The sequence below is a fragment of the Salvia splendens genome, chromosome 7 (genome assembly GCF_004379255.2).
Source record: "Salvia splendens isolate huo1 chromosome 7, SspV2, whole genome shotgun sequence".
Lineage (NCBI taxonomy): Eukaryota > Viridiplantae > Streptophyta > Magnoliopsida > Lamiales > Lamiaceae > Salvia > Salvia splendens.
In genome coordinates this window covers 1,368,721-1,391,287 of record NC_056038.1, presented here as the reverse complement: position 1 = coordinate 1,391,287, position 22,567 = coordinate 1,368,721, and the positions used below count along the sequence as shown (strand labels likewise).

Sequence of the window (22,567 nt, the reverse complement as noted above, 5' to 3'; positions counted from 1 at the left end):
CTAAAAAGTCATCTTTTTGTCTTTTTCGACAATTCGTGTCCATGTTTACTTCTCTGAATTACTCCTTTTCCTTTTTGACGGTGATAAATTAAATCTACATAATATTAACTATTCGAAGAATTATACTTTAATGTAACACTTCCTATTTATTCAATTCACAAAAATACGTAGTAAATTAAATTAAATTACTTTATGTTATGGAATAAATTAGTTTCATAAAGAGTTATGCATTTACAATTCCTACACCGCCCCCTGTTTTACAAAACCACCACCGACCACTGAATAAACTGTTTAAGCATTTCTATTTTATCTTTCCAAAATTGGGGTGCACTCGAATCTCTCATACACCACCAAACACCCAACTTAATCCCAGCCGTTAAAAACAATTAATTAATTCTTAAATAGTACTCCATACTAGCCTAATCACCATATTTCTTTGTAACCTAAATTCAAAATCCAGAAAATAAATTAAATTGGTATAGAATAGATTAAACGCCGGAAAGTCACCCCAATATTAATTTGGGATTATTTCCTAGTTTGTAGAATTTGTACATGGAAAATGTTAATTGATTTTACTTTTTATTTGTTTCCTTTTATTTTATTTTTTTGTAAGTTTAGGATTCTATATATAAAAGCCTTTGTTAGACTATAAAGACACACCTTTTGAATAATAATTTTATGACATACTTTACAAAGAAGAGTTCAATTTGGTGGAAAGAAAGAGAGCGGTGGTGTACAAGTTTAATCACGGAAAACTTTCATATACTTTTGTATGTAGTGTTATAAATTTGAATTTTAGTTTGAACATATCTCTTAGTCATATGAATCACATAAATTATTGAAATTATATTAATTAACTAAATTAAATTGGACTAGACTAAACTAAACAGATTAAATCGCATTAGAAATCATCACACAAATATTCTCTTGAGACTCTCTCCTCAAAGCATTGCAACTTGCAAATGCATTTGCAAACCATGGATTAATCTCATTGAGAGTGATGCTTTTGTCAAGTCCCATCTTTCTAAATCCCCCTAGTTGTTTCCATTACCAAGTGGGATTCAAATTGGTTTGGTGTTTTCAAATTGGAAGACGAGCTCGAGCCGTTCTCAAATTGGTTCGATATTTATGCCGAGCTTGGTCCAATCGCCAAGTTTGATTTTCGTCGAGAATCAATAATACAATGTTCTGCCAATGGTCTGCTTCTTTTAAAAAATGCTTTTATGGATGATCATATTTCCGTATGTAATCCCATCACCCGTGAATTTGTTGAGCTCCATGGGCGTGTTGCTCGGAAGGGAGATCGTTTTGGATTTGCAGTGAGCAAAATAAGCGGACAACATAAAGTTGTCTATCATAGCCCTGAATCTGGGTTTCATGTGTACACTCTTAAAGCGGGATCTTTGTGGAGAACCGTTGAAGCCGCTCCCCCCTTTTTCTGACTACTGCGACTCCTCCATTTGTGGTGCATTTTTTATTGGCAATCTCCATTGGTTAGTTAAAACTACGGCAAGGGATGCTCATGTTTGTTGCTTTGATCTTGAAACAGAACGTTTTAGCACATTTCTTGCACCTCTTGCTAATGTCACATATACAATTGTGTATAGTTTCGGCACACGTGGTGCGAAGTTGTATGGTGTGGGGGATTGCCTATGTATTCATAATGGTACACTAGGTAGTATTGTGATATGGTTGTTGAAGGAATGTGAACAAGTGAAGAAATATTGGACGACTATACAACTCATCGTGGAAAAGCCTTGTAATAATTATGCTTAAAAAAGGGTTGTCAACCTATCAAAATTTACAGAAATGGCGGCATATTGATGTTATCATATGATAGGCGCTTTTTTTACTATTCCAGGGAGAAGAGAAATGTTATAGGAATTGATTTGATTGGGGAAATGGACGATGATTGTTTATATTTCAGCTCTATTCTTTTCACCCCAAGTTTTCTTTCACTCAAAAGAAATTTAGGCATGGAGAATGCAAAATCACTCATAAAAAATTTGGGTATAAGAATGTAATCTCACTTTAGTTTTAGATCTATATTTCTTTTTTCTTACTTTCTCATCATATAGGGATTGTAATATACTTCTGTTCATTATTTTTTACCATTTACCTATTGTTGATCCCATTATATTAACTACCAAAATGTCAAGGAGCTATTCCTATATATATATATATATATATATATATATATATATATATATATATATATATATATATATATATATATACTATTTTCCTTTTTTTAAAATTGTTTCTTTTCAAGTGTAATATCAATAGTTTGAGCTACTTATTTAAATCGAGGAATATCATATTTTGGTGGGCTGTATATAAATTGAGCTACATATTTAAATTTTCAATATGGTAAATTATCACCTCCCTTGGTTACATGTCAAATTAGTCGATGGTCACATTTTTCGTAATATTGTTAAATTTTGTCAAGATATTGACTAATCATTAATTATCATAGTAGCTGTTATTTTTCACTACAATTCATTAAAAATCAAATAAAAACTAAGCCCAAGTTCAAAATTTGAAGATCCGGCCCAATCTGTGTCACAGAGATCTGACCCAAATACGCAGATCTTGCCCGAACCCGTATTGCAAATATCCGGCCCAGTTACGTATTATAGAACCGTCTCAATTAATTGCTTTAAAGTCGACGACGCTCATTATGTGTATTAAACGTTTTTAAGTAATCGAACATATATTCCATATACTATGCGTTGTCTACTACATCAAACATAATTTCCCCAAATATGCGATGATGGGATAATTGAAAAAAATGCCAAATTTATACTAATATAATCAACAATTTTCTAAGTTACGGAATTGACGACAAAAAATGACAATTTTTTCCCAAAATTTATCCCAAAAAAGTAATCGTTTTGTGTTTTTAGAAATATTATTTTATTCCTCTGCTTTCTGATTTTAGAAATTTCCTCTTAAACGAAGAAATAATAGTGGAGGAATTCGTGTCCATTTTTACATCTTTCAACTTCTCCATATTGTTTGTTTTAGGTGATAAGTTAAATTTACATAATACGTGTATATTATAATAATTCCGACTCATTAAATTCACAAAAATACGTAGTAAACCAATTTACTTTATGTTTATATATGGAATATAAATTAATATGTTTGTTAAAGAACTGTTTATACTACACCGCCCCCGGTTTTCACAAAACAATCACCGACCATCGATTACATTATTTCAATAATACACAAAATATAATAAGAAAAAAATAGTAGTGTGGTGATAATAATTACTTTATGCAACAATTATGCTTTTCTCTTTCACTCTAAAATACACTCGCCAGCTCAGCATTAAGCTAAAAACACCCGATTTCGGGGTTAATTACTAATTAGTGTCTAAGATTACCTAATTAAACTAGCTTGCTTTCGTGATTAATATAAGATAATTTGTCGGGAATTTTAAACAACTTTAGTACTTTCTCATTATTATATAAATAAAATAATATGATCATGTATATAAAGACACGACACTGTCACACTTAATTTAAATGAAACTTAGGACGCCAAGTTATTTTATTTATGGAATAATATTTTTTTGTATTCTGTTGTCACGATTCCAGGTTCTATTTTATAAAAGAAAAGAGTTAGCTTTAATTTGCCACCACTTTTGGATTATTCATTATAATTAAATCTGTTTTTTCAAGTGTTTTGTTTTGTGTTGCGATCTGGCAATAGCTTATTAGACTTTGAAGTTTCTCAATTATAATCTCACCCTAATAATTTACATCGATAACATCCCATTTTCTAATTTATGAATTTCACTCTAATCTTACTAATGTGTATCAATTTTTTCATTCAATTTAGAAATTCACTCACTCCGTCACTTAAAACTATAATTTTGTCTTAATGTGACATAGGCAAAGGGAACATTGACGATTTATTTAAGATTTATAACTCCATCTCAAGTTGACAAACTGCCAAAAATATTTGTCTTGTTATTTAAGTCACTTTCATTGTCCGGTTTATATATAATAATTTTAGTATAATTAAACCATCTTGTCTAGAGTAAAAAAAATTACTCCCCCTGTCCCATTAAATATGCAACGTTTGCTTTTGCGCACTTATTTTAGAAAAATTATAATAAATAACTAAAGTGGTGAAAAAATAAAGTAATAGAGAGAATAATGTAGAGGAGAGTCCCCTTTATAATATTCTCTTTTTTACTTTATTTTTTTCCCCCTTTAATTATTTATTATCATTTTCCCAAAACATGTGTGAAAAACAAACGTTTCATATTTAATGGGACAGAAGAAGATGGAGTATATACTCTAAATATTTTGATTTTATACAGTACCGAATTATCATGTAAATGGTGTCATTTATAGCACTTTTATGGATTTATTGCCCCCATATTGGTAATTGACCTTTTTTGAATTGTTTTAATATTAATAATTTTTAAATTTGTAGCAAAATGCACACACACAATGACCTCAATATCCGTACAACGTTATTTTGATACGTACAAAATATAGAAAAGAGTGTTACTAATGTCATGATGTAAAATATTTTATAAAACACATTAAAAGAGTACAATAATTTTATTAAATACATTGAAAAATTAAACAAAATTGAATGTGCCCGGTGCCCTGTCAGCAATGCAAAGTAGATATATGCACTTAACTAATTGCAATCAGCATTAATAATTATTATTGGTTGCATTTTGACCAATGGCATCCATATTTAATATACCAATCAAAGTTTTATTATTTTTTAAATGATTAAATCCTACATTAAATATCACTTTTCATACACACATGTGTATGTACGTACAAACTAATATCTATATTCAGACATAAATGAGTATTTAATGCTAAAAAATGTTTATTTATCATTCCCAACGTGTATGATTTTACACAAAACAATCTAACACGTGTATATACATATTATTTCCTTCATACAAACATTAATTTTATATTATTTTTCAATTTTCATCCAATAATACCGTATGTATAGTATAGTCAATGACGCGAATTTCATGATAAATATGGGTTCAATTTAATTCACGAGGTCGGCAAATATTAATTGTAGATGTATCATAAATCCAAAAGTGCATGTGTTTAAATAAATATTATTGGATAATATAGTAATTTGCAGAGAGCAATTTAATGCACCATGCCGGGTCAGACACATGCAAACTCCAATTTTGAATTTATCTGTCACATTTTATAATTTTATTTATTTTTTCTTCAGTATGTTTATTTTTCTGCCCATAATAACTGAATACACTGGTGCGTATGGGTATATAAAATATAATAAAATATGAAATTTAGTTAAATTTTAATACTGATACTAGTACATAACACAATTTTAAAATTAGTTGGAAAAACTATGAAGTGAAAATTACATCAAACTAATATTTTGATGTAATAATTGAAAACAACTTCATCATTTTCTCAATCGATTTCTAAAGTCATTGATTGAACCAATATTTAGCCAAATTTCTATGACAATTGGCCTATGAAAGAAATTTAGAATTTCATCACATCACCAATTTTACTTGCAAAATTCATGCATACGAACTTACATAATTATGATACATTATCACTCTTCCATTTTTTTATACGAATGAACAATCTTGCATAATAATGATTGGACAAACGAAATAAAAAGGCTTGGATCAATAATTTCTCTCTGACATATATCTTCAATTCACCCTCAAATAAATTGTCATGATTGTATATTTGTGGCTAGGGATAATGAATCCGTGACAAATTGAAATATTGTTACACTAGCTACATAACTTGTATTTATGTATTCCGAATGTAGTATATGGAGATAGATAAATTAATTATCATGTATATTTGTCAGTCCATTACTTGAAAATCGAAATGTAGATTTATGGATTTATGACCAATAGAATACCTACAAGCCACTACGGATCTAAGAAAACAAAATTATGTAAAACTAGGCACATAAAAGATCGTCGCTAATAATAGGTGTCTAACTAATAACAGAAATGGATCACAATCTAATATCGGTAGTACCTCTAAATATCAGAGTATTTAATGAAGTATTTCGGCTTTCATGGCTTAATGAACCCTCACTCAACCCGAACCCGCGATTGCATATAATCCCAAATCCAAACATATAAGTCGGTTTTTATTTTCTTATTATTGGTGAAATGGGCCTAACATATTAATGTAGCACCTAAATTAAACTCTACCCACCTACCACCACCCCAATTTATCTAAAACTATTCACACATTATTTTGTTTAATTTTCTTTTCTTTTCTTTTTTGCGAGGACGAAAAATCAACAATGATTCGTGACTGAATAAATTTATTTATGCAATTACTTGCAAGTTACACCAAAATAACCAGAACTAGATTCAATTTATAAAAATATTAAATACTAGTGATGAATTTTGATCACCGCACCGACGAAGCCACCATAGAGTCAACAAGTTTTAGTTTGAATAAAAAAAAATAAAATAAAAGCAAGATGTAAATAGTCACACATTTAATATAAAATTTAATTTTACAGAAGAAATATAACTAAGTAAATTTATAATTTCCCTTTAGGCATGGGAATCCGACCAAACCCGATTTAGCCGGACACAGGTTAGAATTTATTGCAATCATTGACCTGCACAAACACGTTAACGTTTTTCTAAAATATTAAATAAATGTAAATATTTAAAATAATAAACAAGATGTATGAGTAGTAAATAAATAATCGGCTAATAGACTTTTCAACGATAAATTTATTATTTACCCGCCACATTAGTCATTACAAATAGCCATACTTCGTAAAAAATTACATGTTTTCATTTTTAAAAGTATATTAATTTAACTGAGAAATAAAAAAATTGTGCCAGTATTTAGAATGAGAAAGAAAGAGTAATAATTAATAATCTTATCTTATGCTCAAATACTATGATGAAGAGATGACGATTTTGATGGAATGAATTGTATCATAGCCATACAAATTCGGGACATAGAGCCAATTATATGTAAAATTATAAATTTTTGTTAAATTCTAATTTGTCTTAGCAACTATCATAAACAACTCATAGAATTAGAAAATTCGTAATTTTTTTTACCCATCTAAAAAAAATTCATAATCGTTCCACAATGATATTTTGAGCAAATGTGATGTTGAGTTAGCGCACATCTGTACAATTTTGGTGATGTGGATGAATAGTAGCGCAACGTGTATTAATGTGACGATTTTGAAGACTAAGCGACATTGCTTTAAACTTGATAAACGACTACGACTGAGCTTCATCCCTTCATTTTCTCTCTCTAATCTACACATCATTCCTTCATTCCTTCATGTTGATGTCTATATACATTTAGGTTTTCAACTTAGCCTCAGCTTAATTTCCAAATTTAGCTAAATGAGATAATTGAAAATCTTTTAATTTTATTATTTCTCATTCAAATTTTAAAATTATAAATTATAAACAAATAAAATAAAATCACTCGTTTTTTAACCACCTTTGACTTTAACCTCAAGTGAGACAGCTTCTGTTGACTCCAATCATTGAGAAATATTAAAACTGAAACTGACCAATGAAATTAGTGGGCTGTGGCCGAATCAAAAGCTGCAAAATTTATGTGATTTTCGAGGCCCAAATTTCTGCAGGCCACCTTCTAATAAATTATAGAAATATCTATAAATTTATTTTAATAAATAAAATCTCGAACTTCGAAAGCAAAATATTTTTTTTCTACTTAATTTCAACTTTGATCTTGCCTTTGGCTAAACGTGGGTAAACAAGAATGTACAATGTCGAAGGTCATTCCTCTCAACATTATTAAACTAAAAAATGATTCTTGATTTTTAACTACTCTTAATAACGTAAGCATGTCGTCAAACATGATATAATGGAACTTACTATTTGCCACATGTATTATCAAATAAGGTTATTAAATGCTGCAAAATTTTCATCAATTTGCTAATTTAATTCTATTTGTAATGATCATAACCTTGAATCTTGATACTTGATAATAGTAGTATTTTTTATACGAAAAGGATTGTGCTACTTTTTCCAACAATTCATATAAATGTAAAATTAGGTCATTTTCAAATGACACAATTACATTTCTATATACATATATAAGATTCTACAAAATCCATAAAGTAGAATTTTAATATCAATGACAAAAGTCTCACAAAATGTTTGTTTTTTTCTTTTTTCTTTTTCTAATATATGTTTACCATCTATTTCCGTTATTATTTTTTGTAAAAAAATATTTTATTCAAATAGTAGCAACCTATTTTGACACCCTGCCTCTGCATGATCCCAAACTAGATGGTATTTTATACTAATAAACAAAGTTACAAATTTTCCCAAATAGTCAAAAAATTATTTCTCGATCTTTTCCCTTAAAAGTTTTCACTTCATTCTTTAACTTTATTTTGTAATATGACACATCACAAATAAATTTAACCTCTTTTTTTATCAACAAAGTTACAAAAGCAATCTTTGGGAAAGAGACCCTTTTAGAAATAAAATCACTAAAGTGTCAAATGTGCTTATTATTTTTAAACCAACAAACTATAATAAAATAAAAAGTAGAAGTATCACCCACAAATAGTGAAAGTATCAAAACGCAACATTCGTGATCCCTATACCACCAAGTTAGAAGCAAATCGTTTAAGAAAAAAAAGATTACCAAAAATTAATTGAAATCTTTCTCTAAATTTCCAATTAATATGTTCAAAACCATCTTGAAAAAGTGGTAATTTCAAGAAAGTGTGGAAAGTTTGGTGGTTTGACGTTGAAGGCCCGGCATTTAACCTTTCCTTGTTCTTCCACCGCTTTTAACGCAATGTTCACTCAAATTTCTAAATAAAAATAAACAAACTTATATAGTTCTTTTCTTACTCCCTAGTGAATATTCTATTTTAAAAGTTGAGAGTACATATAAGACTTTTCCTAATATTATTTTCACGATTTGATAATTTTGTGTATGTATTTGTTTGTCATGGTAACGAATAAGGTTGCAAAGTCAAACCATATCAACATTCGGAACAAAATCATTTTCAAATAACTTGAGCCTAATTGGGAGTTCGAAAAGAAGGGTCACTTCTTATGCCTAAGCACACACATGTAATAGATATCGGTGCTTAGATTTCTCTTTCTCACTATAAAAGATGAATGATGATGAATCTATACAAGAGTTTGAATCGATTATAAGAATCAATGAAGAGACATGATCACACTCGAGCTAGTTGGACATTGTATGTTTCCCTCTCATCCTCAATGGGTTTGATCTTGTTGTTTTTTGCTTGCTTTTTTTTGCTTTGTTGGTCTTTGATTATCGGTTTCTTGTCCATCTCTGGCTATGAATTTCGATTTCTAACTCATGCGAATCATATGCTTTTGTTGTGCCTTTTTCTTAATATGTTATGGAGCTAACTTTTAATTATCTCTCGTGTTGTCCGTAGATTGTTGTAGTATTTGTTTTTGTTGAATTTATTCTTGAATTTTTTAATTGTCTTTGCTTATTAATCTGTCGGTCTGAACGACTTTGCTTATTTATATACTAAAAATTAATGTATGTAATTTGATAATTAAAAACACATAAAAATAAGGACAATATATGTCATATGGAGTATATATAAAAGGGAGGGACATAGAGAGAAAATATCTTATATACAACTAGTATCTAAGACTTGACTACTATTCAATTTAATTAATACTACTATATATTCACTCGTATAAATACATATATGTAATTCCTTTTTATGAGCTTGTTTTGTTTGTGCGTGTGTATATGTGTTTTTCCATTATAATATAGAAAAGGTCAAAATAAGTATTTTCCATTTCTTCTATATAACTTCATCACCACCCTCCATTCCCCTTCCCCTTCCCCTCAACCTTCCTCTTCCATCTCATTCTCTCCCTCCACATACATAGTCTTTGATCAAGAAGAACATCAAGACTCCACATTCTTAAAGACCAAAAAACTCAATCTTGGCCACCATTTTTTCCATTTCCCTCTAGTGGGAATAAAAAAGATCACAATTTTAATTCTGGGCTCAAAAAATCTTGAAAGAATGGACAAAGACTACTTCATGAGCTCAGGCATCCCACCACCCCAACCCCTCCACTTCGAAACCCCAATGCCAAATCCATGGAGCTCCGATCAATCCTTCTTCAACCCCAATTCCTCCCTAATCCACCAATTCCCTCATTTTGACTCATCGTGGACCTCAATTCCCTCCTCCACCGCCGCCGCCGCCCTCGCTCCGCCGCCCCTCGCCGCCGATCCGTGCTTCGCGGAGCGCGCCGCGAAATTCTCCCGCTTCGGCAGCCGCAGCCTCAACGGCCGCGCCTCGCCGCCGCCGCTGAAAAATTCCGGCGAATTACCCGGTTCCGGCGGAGAATCCTCAGTCTCCGACCAGATTCCGGCGAAGGTGAATTCCCGGAAAAGAAAGGGCATTTCCAGAGGCAAGAGCAAAGAAGACAGATCGAATTCGGCAAAGGTTCGAATTCAACTCTCATTTTATCAATTAATCAATCAAATTCAAAGATTCAATTTTTTTAGGAAGCCGCCGACGATGGGAGCTCAAAGCGATCGAAGCAATCGGAAAACTGCGAAAACGAGGAAGAATGTAATAAATCCGAACAAAAGCCGCCGGAGCCGCCGAAGGATTACATTCATGTCCGAGCCAGAAGAGGCCAAGCAACTGACAGCCATAGCTTAGCAGAAAGGGTAAAAAAACACCTTTTTAATTGTTTTTATTTTTACATGATTTGAAATTTAACTGAGTCTGATTTATTAGGTTAGGAGAGAGAAAATTAGTGAGAGAATGAAGCTACTTCAAGATCTGGTACCTGGTTGCAATAAGGTTTGTACAAATTAACTCAGATTTTGAGAAATTAAAAAAAGGGTTGATTAAAGATGACATTTTTCGTAATGGAATTTTTTCAGGTGACCGGAAAAGCACTAATGCTTGATGAAATCATAAATTACGTCCAATCACTGCAGAGACAAGTCGAGGTGAAAAATAAATTGACTTCAAATTATTACCAATCTTAAAATTGAGAAGCTGTCGGTGTCAGAGAGATTAATTCTTGACTAATTTTGTGTTTCTTTAATGTTTCTCAACAGTTCTTGTCAATGAAGTTGGCATCAGTGAATCCAGACCTCGATTTCAACATGGAAAACCTTCTCTCCAAAGATGTAAACTCTCTCTCTCATTTTCTCTCTCTTGATTGAACACACAATTGTGGGAGAAATGATTTGATGGGTCCAATTTCGATTCCACAGATGTATCAGCAACAACTGTACCCTTTGGATTCCTCAATCTACCATAACCAGAATGTACAACACCAACAGCTGCAAGGTACAAGCATCTCAACCGTGGAGCCTCTCCCTTTAGATGCTAGCATTGGACTAGATGGATTCTCTGAAAATTTACCCCAGGTAAAAAAGATTCTTCATTTCAAATTTTGGGATTGAAAAAAAAGTTACCTCATTTACGAATGTAATTATGTTTGATGCAGTTTCCAGCCTTCACTGAAGATGATCTGCACAGCATTGTCCAAATGGGATTTCTCCAGAATTCTGGTAATTAATTGTGGCAGTAAAAAAATATTTACTATGTTGAAAAATGATGGCAAAATTTTAATGTAATTTTTATTACTTATTTTGCAGTTCAAAATCAAACATCAAATATGAAAGTGGAGCTATGACAGCTCATGATTCCAGCAGGAAGAAAAAAGGCTGTGCTGTAGATAAACTAAGATGAATTTTTAATCAATTTTTACAACCAATCCAAGAATCTTTTCTCTTTTTTGAGGGGTTTTTGTTATTATTTACAAAATTATGTAATTCTATTTCATTTCCAGAGTAATGATGTAGTAATATATAGGATGTAATTAATTATTAATGATTATAGTTTCCGGGAAAATAAGAAATTCACAACTCTTGCACTTTTCTCTTTTCTCAATTGACTTTTGTTAATTTCATTGTGCTTTGTGTTTCAATCAATCATGTAACTTTTATTGTGTTTTATTGTCAAATTGTACAGTAATTAAATAAAAAAAAACTCTGGTGGTTATGATTGTTACTTATGTTGTAACCAGCTGTCAGGGAAGGGAACACTTTTATTAATTTATCTATTTATCATATTTCAAAGTCTTAAAATAAATAATAATGATTCCAATTAATCTTTGGCTGTAATCAATTATAATAAAATCTGGCACATTTCTAGGAAGAGGGCCCTGCAATTTTCTACAGGTTAACCATAAACTGAAGAAGCTTCCCAATCCATCAAATAAATATATTTCCCACAATTATGAATATTTGTTTGTCTAATTTTTTAAAATTTATGTTCAATGAATTTACTTAGTGGAGAGAAAGGGAGAGAGAATCCCAGGTTGGCAAATGGTGAGATCCTGACTATACCCAATGAATGAGGCACTAAAAGAAATTTGGATGATGAATAATTAAATAGTGATGTTTACATTAAAAAATGAAGGGAAAGGAGGAAAAGGTTAAGTAGTGGTAGTTCATTTTGAGATTTTTTTTAATATGGGGGAGGTATGAAAAGATGCTCTTGAAAGATAGATTAATTAATCATTTTATTAGAGGTGGTTAGTGAAAATATTAGAACATTTTTCAAAAAAGATTTCTGCGTTTGCAGCCTTTAGTTATAATATTAGGTGAGGGTTCCATTATTGATGGCAGTGAGTTGATTATGTGAAAGATTCTAATTAAATGATCTCTTTTGCATATAAACGTTAAGATAAATATTATAATTAAATATAATACTATTAGTAGTTTATAAAAGGAGTTTTGGTTGATTATAGAGTTAGACCTGACTCCTGGAAATAGTAAACAATACACCATCATGCTAGGAAATGTGAAAGGGGAATTAGTTAATTTAAATTAGAAATATTATGCTACTTAAACATCATTATTCTTGTGTAATTCGTACTGTAATGTATACATGCTAACATGGATTTTAACATTTTAAATATTGTTATTGACGTTAGTAATTTTAAATATCACATAGAGAAATTAATGCTCGATTTGTTCTTTTTTTCGTATAATAAGAAAAAAGTGTATATTTCTCATTATTTAAAAAAGGTATTCTTTCTTTTTAGAGCACATAATTTCGTCCAAAATAATTATAGTAGCAAGTTTAGATTTCAACTTCTAAGGTTGGAGGGCATTTTCAAGTGAAAATTTTAAGGTACACTTTTTAAATTTCTCAAATTACTACGAAAAATAAAATGGTGAAATGGATTTGTCTTCCACTTATAAACGTCCCCACAAATATTTGGTTACCTTTTTTTCTCTTGATTCAACAATATTTATTAAGGATATACTTGATTTGTGTATCTAACTATAGTTTAGCTTAGATTTTTTGCATCTATATATATATTTGATATATATGGGTGGACATCATTAGAAATAGAGAGTACAAATATTTTTATTTATAATTAACCATAATGATTATGGAACAGCAAAGGGCTTATCAAATAATGGAGTCTTTTGTCTGATTACTATTTCTCCAAACCACTTACACGACAAAATGTCGGCAGATTTTGTTTATAATAGTAATTGCATTAAGCTGGATTAAAAGATATTATGAATAATTATACTCTCTTTGTCGTAATATAAATGATTCGCGTTCTTTAATGGGACGTTCCAAGTAAAGTGATGTATCGAACTCTTTTATATTCTCTGTTACTTTCTTATCTTTCATACTTTATTCTTTCTTATCTCATACTTTATTCCATCTTATCTAATTAACTTTTATATTCTCTGTTACTTCATCAATTTTGCACACTTATCTCAACATACAATTTATCTTCATTTTTTATATATATTTTAACATTTGTAAACTTCAATAATTTCATATTATATGTTAAAAATTATATGTGCAGAATCCAACATTGCTTATACAGTGACCATAAGTTTAGTTAGATCTATACTATTCACGTATCATATCAATTTTAGTTGTTTAGCGTGGGTCGAGACACCCACAATCCACTAGGCTGCGCATCCTCACTACTCAATGGCTTTGCGAACGGACTGATTCGCGGCCCAGAACTCTGCCATGCAACGACGCACCTCGATCCGTGCGCGCCTCCGTCCCTACCCAAATTCCCAAAGACCTATGAGTATAAATATAGTATGAGACTAGTATCATTTTATTATACTCACTCAATGAAGCATGTTGTATTACGTTTCCCTTTGTTTTTTTCCCTTTCCTTTTCTAAGGGGTTTCTAAAAGCCCAGAAAGAACATAAAAAGGGAACATGACTTTGTTAAATTGTCTTAATTAATCTACAAATTTCAGCTAATAAAGTAAAAAACTTTCAAAATCCACAACAGAATGTACTTTGTAAGGAAAATTGCACAAGGGAAATTACACATGTGAAATTACAAATGAAGACTAAAAAATGCAATTTAATTGATAAGACGTTTTCTTTCGAACCAATAAATTGATGGTTCGAGTCATCGTTCCCACGACCCCACGAGGTAAATTGGAAGTATTAATCATTAAAAAAAACTAATCAGGATTATTCAATGACATGGAAAATTTAAATTTGCGAAGATGTCTTTCGCCCCTTCAACAACCAAATAGAGAGAGGGTCAAAATCTTGACCAAGAAACATGAATATAGAAAAAATTATTCTCATTTGTCAAGTTCAATGTATATATTAGATTAGGGGCAAATATGTAATTTAATAAATGTATGTCCACCAATAAAAGTCTCATTTTAATATCTTGGTATGTATGTCAATAGAAGTCTCAATCTACATTTAAAAGAATATCACACATTCCATTCATTTGATGCACTTAAATTTTATTATAATATCTAAAATATAAAAATGAGATTCACATTTCACTATTTTTTAACAAATATTTCTTAACCTCGTTTCATGAATGGGGGAATATATGCAAGGTTTGAGTGACATTTCAGCCTTAACCGCAACTCGTTTTTTATTCTTCTACATTAGTCGATTCAAATTTCCACAGTTCCATTCAACCTTCAGAGTAAACATTGATAGATCATCCTGGTTCGGATCTAGACAATGACAATTGTTCTATGAACGACTCGCTTTTCCTACCGCTCTGGTGGACTCCCTTAACCAAGCCACTAGCTACCCATGAGTCACATGTCACTTTTCAACAGACAAGCAGTCAAAACCCCGACTCCTCCCATTGCTTGTGACTTTACGTCTTCATGTCCTATTTCACTCCCCCAAAGACATTCTTTTCACCATTTTCTCACTGTATTACTTCGCTATCGGTCACCTAAAAGTATCTAGTCTTACAAAGTGGTCTTTGCCGATTCACAAGGGATTCCACATGCCCTAAAATTTCAATCCTTTTCCTTTGTGGGATCAACATTTGGGATGTGGTTTTTCCTTGTGACAAAATTCTGTGTGTTTGCCCACATTCTGCCTTAATCACAAATCGTGACATTCACTAATTCCTTTTGCAGGCATACAAGATGCATGCACTCACGAAATATCAAGCAAAGTAAACGTTATTTATCGATCATATTTTTATGTTACATCTCGTATTTTATTTCGTTAGTACATGCACATGGTTTTCTGTAGTGACATCTGCTCAGGGGCTTCACGAGAAATTTTCTTGTAATAGTCCCCACAAAAAAATTGAAGAATAGTGCTATTATTATTGTTGTTGGGATAATGAATAAGTTTGGTGAAAAAAATTCTTAGTTGGATTAGAAAGGAAATGACATAATTAAGTACTTGAGAAGCTTGCTTTATATGACCAACTTCAATGAATATGCATCTTTTAACCATGCCAAACACGAGGAAATTACATTCATGTATTTTTCGAAAACACACAATAGTCCGAGCAATGCAATATAAATGTTAGATGCTACAAGGGGTATGGCAATGACATTTTTTATTGTGTTCGATGTTGAGAGTATGGAGCCTGAAATAAAGTGAATTAGTCTACGCTCATGGCAATCCAATGTTTCTCGGCTTCTGTACATGTTCTTTTAGGCTCAATCCGACTTCTATTGTTACTAGAATGACGACTAGCTATATTGCCTATTAGTTGTTCTAGCATCTGAAAAATACATATTGAAATTTCTGACTTGACATCACATCTGACACACATCATATCGAACTAGATAAACAATTCATTTCTTTATTTGTTTATATTCGTAATTACTTGCGCAATTGTTTCCTAACATTTGGCTCGATGAGTTTAGTTTCATGGATCTGTCATTGAGCTGAATAAAAGAACTATTGACTAGCTAAATCTCTACCACAAAATTGAAACCAGATAATACTCCATGTTTCGTCTACATTTTATTCTCTTATTAACATGAAAATATGCATGAAATTTAATGGATGTGATCGTATCCTAAATGTGATTCACCAAAAATATACCGAAGAAGAAACATTTCACAGAAACTAACTAATTATGAAGAAGCAAAACCTAAAATGTACAAAAATGTCATACCCAAATCCTATTTGAAATGATGTTTCATCTTTCTTTTCTATTTCGATATTTTTTGCCCTTTTAAAGTTTATTGTTGGTTAATTTTATCCCAATCTTTTTGCTGAAGGAAAATATCTTATAAGCATAAAAAACTCGCATGTTGGGCCTTCAAAATCTGATGTTTTGGCCCATTTGTAAGGTTATTTGTTATGCCCCAGATCGGTGCAGCCCATTGATTTTGGGCCATATAAATGCAATAAATATTTTCTATAGATAGAAACTTCACTTATTATATAAATTGGTGTTCGGTTTCCAAACTAAAATAATACCAAGATATAATCTAGGATTGAGTTGTGATGTTATTTTAGTCAAGGTTAGCTATAACTAATTATCCCATGATTATCCATCTAGGATTGAGTTATGAGGTTGAATCTCATGAACCAAACACACTACAAATTTAATCTCGGATACAATCTTGCAAACCGAACACCCCCAAAGTTTATTATGAAACATAGATACGTCAAATCTGTAATTAATCGTATTTACTAGTAAAAAAGCACTTTATTACACATTCCTCGTTAAATGGCTTAACAATCTCTCAATAGGTAATACTATAATCTAATATTATCTACTAGTATATGGTACTTATGTACTTTAATGGTTTTTTTTAAGAGCATCTCCAGTAGTCGGCGAACGAGCGGCTCGCCGATTTTTGGCGCTCACCGAACGGCTCGCCGAACTATTGCAGCCGGTGAGCGCCAAATCGGCGAGGGTACGCCGATTCCCGGGCGCTCGCCGATTCTCTCGCCGATCGGCTCGCCGCTATTGCAGCTTCCCAATCGGCGAGGAACCGGAGAGCGATTTTTTTTTTAAATTTTCGAAACACTATATATACGCGATTTGCACGACATTTTCATTCGCACCACTTGTTAAATTATGTACCTTTTTAATTTTAAATGAAATTATCGAATTTTCCCGTATATGTGGCGTGAATTTAATTCTTTATTTTGTGTAATTGTTAATTATTTATTTTTAGTGTTGATGATGTGGCAAGGCTGTGGCTGTGCTATTGCTTGTCTAGTTGCTTGTCCAACTGATGTGGCCTGAGGAATTTAGTGCTGCTGATGTGGTATGGTTGGGCTATGACTGAGCTATTACTTGTCCGCCGACCACTGTGGATGCTCTAATAGATACAATTGTTGAGACGGTCTTTATTTAAGATTTTATACAATATTATTCAACAAACATTTAGATTCGCCCACTCATATATTAGGAAGACAAAATCTTATTAATACCTTCGCCATTAATCTTTACAATAAATTCCCCTTTTCCTAATATATAGTAGGAGTACTACATTTTTCCAAAATACGTATAGTTCATTTTTATTTGGCTTCTATTATTTTTTACACTTTAAAAATCAATTTAGATCATTATAACGAAATAAAATAAAAATAAAATAGGAAAAGGGGAAAAAGATAATTTTTCAACTTCGTCAAATTTAACTCTCTCTCTCCTCTCTCTGGATCTCCCCACACACACAAACACCACACAGTGCGTGCGATGATCCGCCATTGATACAATCCACGCACAGATCCTCACCGCCGACCTATACGCACACGCACTCTTGTATCTATCTATCTATATGTCTCGTCCACCGAACCACGAGTTCCAGGAATGGTGGAACAAGCAACGCTCGAAGGAGACCGCCGACGACTCCGCGGCGCCTTCCTCCGCCGCCGAGAGCCTCAGATTCCTATCCGTGGACGTCCTGGCCCCGGCATCTCCCGCCGCGGCGGCCGAGAAGGACCGCTCGCGCAGCGCGCGGCAGCTCTCCTGGATTTACCTCCTCAAGCTGCACAAAATCGCGCACTCGTTCGCGTTCCTCACCGGAGGCTGCGTGACACTCGTGCGCACCGCGAATCGGCGGATCGCCACCGCGCCGGCGGGGAATCGGGCGGAATCGAAGCTTTACAGGATCATCAAGGTGTTCCTGGCGCTGAGCGTCTTCCTCCTCGCGTGCGAGCTCGTCGCGTACTTCAAAGGATGGCATTTCAGTCCTCCTAGCTTGGAATCTGAAATCGAGGACTCGGTGGAGTATGTCTACGCGAAGTGGTTGAAGATTAGGGCGGATTATTTGGCGCCGCTGCTGCAGAACTTGACGAATGTGTGCATCGTCCTGTTTTTGATTCAGTCCGTGGATAGATTCGTTTTGGTGCTCGGTTGTTTATACATTAAGATTAGAGGATTGAGACCTGTAGCAGAGACGGATTATAGCGGAGATGATGAGAAGGAAGGCGCGGATTTGGAGAGGTATCCGATGGTATTGGTTCAGATACCAATGTGCAATGAGAGGGAGGTAAGGAGATGTAGGTTTCATATCCCTACTGAGAATTTAGTAGATTTGGATCATTAATTGAGGAGTCTTACTCGAAATTATATATGTTTATATCTTATTCCTAAGCAATGCATATGTTAGTTGAAAATGCCTATTTGTTAAGTTTGATTAGAGAGATTACAGATTTTAGAGAGTTAGTTGGGTTTTTGTATTGGGTATTAAGAACTGGTGATGATGATTACTAGATCAATTTAGTAAGTACTATTATATGTTCATGATGCTCTTTTGGTTAGGGGCTTTGAGCTGCATTTTATCTGTATTTTGGTTACATCTTGAAATTATGATGCATGGGCAAATGCAGAAGTTGGACCTGTCATGTAAGCATAACCTAAGTAAATACTCCTATTTGTTTAATTTTAGCTAGGGATAGTAGTTTAGGATATTTTTGTACTATCTTAGTATGTAATGAAAGAACACAACCTTCATTTTGTTGGCAGCATTTTCTATGACTAAGTGTAGTTTTTATTCATGGCTCGGTTCTCAGATAGTTTCCAAGGCACCTAATATAAGAAGCACACCATGTGGGTAATAATACCTTATCAGAAGCCACTGCTGTACAATAATTAGTTTGACCTGAGCTATCTGAGCACGCTACTTAGAAAGATATTGCCATTCCATTGATGTTCCACAACCAAATAAGTCTTTCATTCAGCTCCTAAATCGAACTAATAACATAGAGTCGAAGAGGGAAAACAAATTCGGAATTTGGATTGATTTTTCTGGATGGTTACATTTTGGAACATGCATTACATTTTTAAACACATTTGACAATTGAACACTTCTCAGACTTTTGTTTTCTGATCCTTCTCAGGTATACCAACAATCTATTGGAGCAGTATGTGTCCAGGATTGGCCTAAGGCAAGAATGCTTGTACAGGTATTAGATGATTCTGATGATACAGATGTTCAAAACCTTATTAAGGCGGAAGTACAGAAATGGCAACTGAGAGGCGTGAACATAATTTACAGACATCGTCTCATTCGTACAGGCTACAAAGCAGGGAACCTTAGATCTGCAATGAGTTGTGATTATGTGAAAAATTATGAGTTTGTAGCAATATTTGATGCGGATTTTCAGCCGGGTCCAGATTTTTTGAAGAAAACTATTCCATACTTTAAGGTAATCCTGTTGCCTCATGTTTAATGACCTCAGAAATGAATGTAGCTAGGAAAATGTTAGAAATATTTATGATGTTATGCTTGTTTTCATATAGCATCATCATGTAGCTGCATATTATCTTATTAAGAGCTATGTTATGCTTGCAAGTTGATCATTAAGTATGGGATAATTAAAGAGTGGGTTTATGAGAAATGCTTGCTGTGGACTAGAATAGAGATGGAAGGTGCTACCCCCTAAACATAAACATACCAGGTAAAGAAGAACATTAAATCCAATTACATGCATTCAAAAATCTTTTAAATTGAGATATTCTAGGTACCTACTTTTACCCTTGTTTGCAATGTGTTTTGCCCTCTGAAGTACATTTCTGTATGCAAGGTAATCAGGCAGCACACATATGATTTAAATAGTTCAAGAAAGATAATGTTAAGTGAGTACTCATTACTCATGTATTATGAAGGGCAAAGACGACCTTGCGTTGGTGCAAACAAGGTGGGGTTTTGTCAACAAGGATGAGAATTTGCTTACAAGATTACAGCACATAAATTTGGCCTTCCATTTTGAAGTAGAACAGCAGGTCAATGGGTGGTTTATCAACTTTTTTGGCTTTAACGGCACTGCTGGTGTTTGGAGAATCAAAGCCCTAGAAGACTGTGGTGGCTGGTTAGACAGAACAACTGTTGAAGACATGGATATTGCTGTTCGGGCCCACTTGTGTGGTTGGAAATTCATTTATCTAAATGATGTTCAGGTTTATGTCGCTTTCACCATAATTACCATTACTTGTTATTGCACTATAAGCACATCTAATTGTGCATGCTCATTTCTCTGCAGTGCCTCTGCGAACTTCCTGAGTCGTATGAAGCATACAAGAAACAACAACATCGCTGGCATTCAGGACCCATGCAATTATTCCGTTTGTGTTTCTGGGATGTAGTGCATTCCAAGGTTTGTAATTCTATCCAGCCTTGTCTTCCATATGATGTACTGAAACATCCCAATGCTAAATTAGGGGGGGGGGCAAAGGATGAGGTGAATTATTTTGGATGTTCTCTCATATTCTATAACTCTCTATCCATTTTTACGTTAAGAACTTGAGATAAAAGAAACAGTTGTTTAGATATTTTAAGATGCACGAGATTATTTTACAACTGTTAATAGCATAATTAAACTTTTATCCTAAACTTTTTTGTCTACGAACTCATTCCTCAAAAGCTAACCGAGTATTCTTCCCGTAATATAATCTTGTAGATAATTTATTCATTTGTTTAGATAAATGCTTCAAGGACTAAAACCGCCAATCATACTTGGAGAAGAACAAGAACCATAAATTTATGTTGTGCACAACTCTCACTGGAAGACTAGTTGCTAATGAAATTTGTTATCATTTGAATTCTGGATTTTCTTTCCTCTATATTTTGAGCTAAATTAGCATGTTCTATGTAAATGAATGAACGCTTTCCCTGAACTTGTCATGAATGTTTGCTTTTGTGATTTATATTTTAAGAAACCAGTTAATTTGAATCATGCTGTCAAACATTTCAGGTGAGTTTCCTCAAGAAAGTGAACTTGATATTTCTCTTCTTCCTCCTCCGGAAGCTTATCCTACCGTTCTACTCGTTTACACTGTTCTGCATTATTCTCCCTCTCACCATGTTCCTGCCTGAAGCTCAGCTCCCAGCCTGGGTTGTCTGTTACATTCCCGGACTGGTGTCGATACTAAACATCCTCCCATCACCACAATCATTTCCATTCATCGTGCCATACCTTCTGTTCGAGAACACCATGTCTGTCACCAAATTTAATGCCATGATATCAGGCCTCTTTCAGTTAGGAAGCTCTTATGAGTGGATAGTCACCAAGAAATTGGGCAGATCATCAGAAGCAGATCTGCTCTCCATCGTCGAAAATGAGCCCGCCACTCTGCATAGATCCTCCTCCATGCAAAGATCCTCATCTGAATCAGGTCTCGCTGAGCTGAACAAGCTGGAGATGACAAAGAAAAGCGGGAAGAAAAAGAGAAATCGTCTATACCGGAAGGAACTCGCCCTCGCACTCATCTTACTCACTGCCTCAGTGAGAAGCCTGATGTCTGCCCAAGGAATCCACTTCTATTTCCTCCTGTTTCAAGGGATCACTTTTCTCGGCGTTGGTCTCGACCTGATTGGAGAGCAAGTGAGCTAATCTCACCATAATCCTGTGTAAGTGTTGTACGTTGATCTGTCCGGATATTCGTCAGAGCCGCATACAGGTTCATTACTATCATGATTCATTTTAAGATTTTTGGTCTTGCTATGGAGAAACCTGTGTGGATATTGATTGTTTCTGCTATGGTTGAAAATGGGATATGATGAAGATGTAGATAGTGGCAGAATAGCTCGAGTGATTTATATACTGTTAGTTTGGTGTAATTTATGGGTGAGTTACAGCCTACACGACTATTTTCCCAAGTTAGATATTTTCCCATTCTTTAATGTAGTAATTGACAGATGATGTACCATTATTTTTATGATTCCAATTCAGAAAATGAAGTTGGACACTCTTAGTTGGATTGATGCAATTCGGTATATGAAAATCCATGTTTTCTCATGACACTCAACAACAATAGAA

General features: G+C 33.3%; 2 protein-coding genes across 3 annotated transcripts; both read left to right on the top strand.

The window, feature by feature from the left end:
- The first annotated feature begins 9,840 nt into the window (after positions 1-9,840).
- On the top strand, positions 9,841-11,968 carry LOC121810256 (transcription factor bHLH62-like). Of its 2 annotated transcripts, none has more exons than XM_042211031.1 (8): positions 9,841-10,479; positions 10,542-10,709; positions 10,780-10,845; positions 10,929-10,997; positions 11,109-11,180; positions 11,268-11,423; positions 11,504-11,565; positions 11,641-11,968. In XM_042211031.1, exons 1-8 carry the CDS (start codon positions 10,051-10,053, stop codon positions 11,690-11,692), a joined length of 1,074 nt encoding a protein of 357 aa, XP_042066965.1. In that variant the 5' UTR covers positions 9,841-10,050; the 3' UTR covers positions 11,693-11,968. The 2 variants fall into 2 exon arrangements, with proteins under 2 accessions (XP_042066965.1, XP_042066964.1); XM_042211030.1 differs by having other exon boundaries at positions 9,842-10,479; positions 11,504-11,567; positions 11,655-11,968.
- A 5,957-nt stretch (positions 11,969-17,925) lies between these two features.
- LOC121742149 (probable xyloglucan glycosyltransferase 6) lies at positions 17,926-22,502 on the top strand. Its single transcript, XM_042135200.1, has 5 exons — positions 17,926-18,798; positions 19,649-19,957; positions 20,418-20,708; positions 20,792-20,905; positions 21,503-22,502. Exons 1-5 carry the CDS (start codon positions 18,085-18,087, stop codon positions 22,139-22,141), a joined length of 2,067 nt encoding a protein of 688 aa, XP_041991134.1. The 5' UTR covers positions 17,926-18,084; the 3' UTR covers positions 22,142-22,502.
- The last annotated feature ends 65 nt before the right edge of the window (positions 22,503-22,567 follow it).

Coding starts and splice junctions, on each gene's coding strand:
- LOC121810256 (XM_042211031.1), top strand. CDS start 10,051: ATGGACAAAGACTACTTCATGAGCTCAGGCATCCCACCACCCCAACCC. Junction 10,846..10,928: donor TGGTACCTGGTTGCAATAAG/GTTTGTACAAAT, acceptor GAATTTTTTCAG/GTGACCGGAAAAGCACTAAT. Junction 11,566..11,640: donor ATGGGATTTCTCCAGAATTC/TGGTAATTAATT, acceptor TGTAATTTTTAT/TACTTATTTTGCAGTTCAAA.
- LOC121742149 (XM_042135200.1), top strand. CDS start 18,085: ATGTCTCGTCCACCGAACCACGAGTTCCAGGAATGGTGGAACAAGCAA. Junction 18,799..19,648: donor CAATGTGCAATGAGAGGGAG/GTAAGGAGATGT, acceptor GATCCTTCTCAG/GTATACCAACAATCTATTGG. Junction 20,906..21,502: donor GGGATGTAGTGCATTCCAAG/GTTTGTAATTCT, acceptor CAAACATTTCAG/GTGAGTTTCCTCAAGAAAGT.